This window comes from Meles meles, chromosome 1 (assembly GCF_922984935.1).
Source record: "Meles meles chromosome 1, mMelMel3.1 paternal haplotype, whole genome shotgun sequence".
In the NCBI taxonomy this organism is placed as follows: Eukaryota; Metazoa; Chordata; class Mammalia; order Carnivora; family Mustelidae; genus Meles; species Meles meles.
This window is the reverse complement of record NC_060066.1, coordinates 57,217,483-57,220,539: the sequence shown is the minus strand read 5'-3', so window position 1 is coordinate 57,220,539 and position 3,057 is coordinate 57,217,483. Positions and strand designations below refer to the sequence as shown.

The 3,057-nt window shown below is 42.5% G+C and overlaps 1 protein-coding gene across 1 annotated transcript; it reads right to left on the bottom strand.

Annotated features, from left to right (window-relative positions):
- Positions 1-2,089: 2,089 nt before the first annotated feature.
- On the bottom strand, positions 2,090-2,836 carry LOC123944205 (3'(2'),5'-bisphosphate nucleotidase 1-like). Its single transcript, XM_046009135.1, has one exon. The coding sequence runs from the start codon at positions 2,780-2,782 to the stop codon at positions 2,090-2,092; it is 693 nt and encodes a 230-aa protein (XP_045865091.1). The 5' UTR covers positions 2,783-2,836.
- Between the last annotated feature and the right edge of the window lie 221 nt (positions 2,837-3,057).

The window sequence follows — 3,057 nt, the reverse complement described above, 5'->3', positions numbered from 1 at the left end:
TTTCTTTCTTCTTCTCTATTTCTTTTTCTTTTCTTTTTTCTCTCATTTGAGTGGGGAATCCTGATTGCACAGAAGCGTTCCAGGGTGAACATTGACTGCACCACAATTGATAAGTCCAGCTGCATCTGTTTAGTCATCTCTTACCAAAATGACTAGGAGGAGGAATACCCAACAGAAGAAAAATCCAGAGGATGGGCCTTCTGCAACAGAGCTAATGGCTATCGACATAGACAATATGTCAGAAAAGGAATTCAGACTAACAATTATCCAGGCAATAGCTAGGTTGGAGAAAGCCATGGATGACCAAACAGAATTGATTAGGGCAGAACTGAAAGCCACCAGGGATGATGTTCACAATGTTAGGGCAGAACTGAAAGCCACCAGGGATGATGTTCAAAATGCTCTCAATGAGTTCCAATCTAAGCTAAATTCTCTAAAAGCTAGGGTAACTGAGACAGAAGATAGAATTAGTGATCTGGAGGACAAACAGATAGAGAGAAAGGATCAGGAGGAAGCCTGGAACAAACAGCTCAGAAGCCACAAAAACAGAATCAGGGAAATAAACGATGCCATGAAACGTTCCAACGTCAGAATTATTGGAATCCCTGAAGGGGAAGAAAAAGAAAGAAGTCTAGAAGATATAGTGGAAGAAGTTGTCTATGAAAATTTTCCCAATCTCACGAATGGAAACAACGTTCATGTACTAGAGGCAGAAAGATTTCCTCCCAAGATTTTAGATTCTCGAAAGTCCTCACGGCACCTTATCGTTAAAATGGGGAATTATGTTTCAAGAGAGACCCTCTTAAAAGCAGCTAGGACAAAGAAGCTTCTTACATACAGAGGAAAGCCCATTAGAATAAGGTCTGACGTTATTCTAATGAGAATTAGAATTTCCAGAGACCTGGAAAGCCAGGAAGGGCTGGCAAAATATATTCAGAGTACTAAATGAGAAGAACATGCAACCAAGAATACTCTATCCAGCAAGACTGACATTTAAAATGGAAGGAGAGATAAAGAGTTTCCAAGACCGGCAAGGCTTAAAAGACTATGCAACCACCAAACCGACACTGCAGGAAATATTAAGGGGGGTCCTATAAAAGAGAAAAAATCCTAAGAATATCATTGAACAGAAATATAGAAATAATCTATAGATAGAAAGACTTCAAAGGCAACACGATGTCAATAAAAACCTATCTCTCAATAATCACTCTCAATGTGAATGGCTTAAATGCGCCCATAAAACGACACAGGGTTGCAGATTGGATAAAACGACAGGACCCATCCATATGTTGTCTACAAGAGACCCATTTTGAACCTAAGGATACACCCAGACTGAAAGTGAAGGGATGGAGAAGCATCTTTCATGCCAATGGGCCTCAAAAGAAGGCCGGAGTAGCGATTCTCATATCAGATAAATTAGATTTTAAACTAAAGACTGTAGTCAGAGATACAGAAGGACACTACATAATTCTTAAAGGGACTATCCGATAAGACGATGTAACAATTGTGAATATCTATGCCCCCAATATGGGAGCACCCAATTACATAAGAAAACTATTAATCAAGATAAAGAGTCATATTGATATGAATACAATAATAGTAGGAGATCTTAATACGCCTCTCTCAGAAATAGACAGATCATCGAGGCAGAAAATTAATAAAGAAATAAGAGCGTTGAATGAAACATTGGACCAGATGGACCTCATCGACGTATATAGAACATTCCACCCTAAAACAACAGAATACTCATTTTTCTCAAGTGCACATGGAACCTTCTCCAGAATAGACCACATACTGGGTCACAAAGCAGGACTCAACCGATACCAAAAGACTGACATTATTCCCTGCATATTCTCCGATCACAATGCTTTGAAACTGGAGCTCAATCACAAGGAAAAGTTCAGAAGGAACTCAAACACCTGGAAGCTAAAGATCACCTTGCTTAAGAATGCTTGGATCAACCAGGAGATCAAAGATGAACTTAAACAATTCATGGAAACCAATGAGAATGAAGACACCTCGGTCCAAAACCTATGGGATACAGCAAAGGCGGTTCTAAGGGGGAAATACATAGCCATCCAAGCCTCCCTCAAAAACATTGAAAAATGATCTTATTTCCTGCTCCTCCCACACGCAGCACGTCATCGGGGTTCATGGCGGTGACACAATCAGTCACCAACTTGTTGTTATGCGAGCGGGTCGTTATAATGATGTGTTTTCCGGCAGGCGCCTCTTTCAGCTGGAACCCAAAGGCACCTAAACCTAAAACTCCCCAGATTGTCCTCCCCAACGTGGCATCGGGTCCTGCCTGGTAGTTGTAATATGGCTGGTTAATAACTCCTGCTATGGCTTTTCCTTCATAAGCAATTCCAATAAGGACTGTCACGTTGTCGAGAAGACCTTCAGTATATTCCTTGGTACCATCCAGAGGATCAACCCAGACCACAAGATCTTCTTCTTTAATAGCACTGTACTGGGATGGGCAGGGCTGCTGCAGTATCTCCTCCCACTGACCATCTTCAATGAGCTCTTGGTCCACTTCTTCAAAAGGCAGATCCTCTTCCCCTATTATTGTTAGTTTGGGGAATTTCCGTGCCAGCGAAGAGCAAATGCTCATTTGTGCCAATCGGTCAGCTTTGGTCTGCAGGTCTGTTGCACAGGTCTTCTCCACGATACCCAGGTCTCCTTCAGCAATAACACGTCTGACTATGGTTCCTGCCTTTTGAGCAATCGAATAAGCCGAGGCTACAAGCCGCATCAACACTGTGTGACTGGAAGCCATGATCAGTCCTGGCCGCCTTTCTGTCAATAGGTCGTACTCGTTGGTGGATGTAGGACAAACAAGGCAAAGCCTCTGCGTATGTATTTGCGAGTCCTGGATGTAAGAAGTGGGATACTTGTGCTCCAGAAGTCATTTTACATGCTGTGGGAGGCAAGTTAACTGATATCCATGGAAATGCCCTTCAGTATAACAAGGAGGTGAAGCACATGAACTCCGCAGGCGTCCTCGCCACACTGCGCAATTACGACTACTATGCAAGTCGAGTTCCAGAGTCG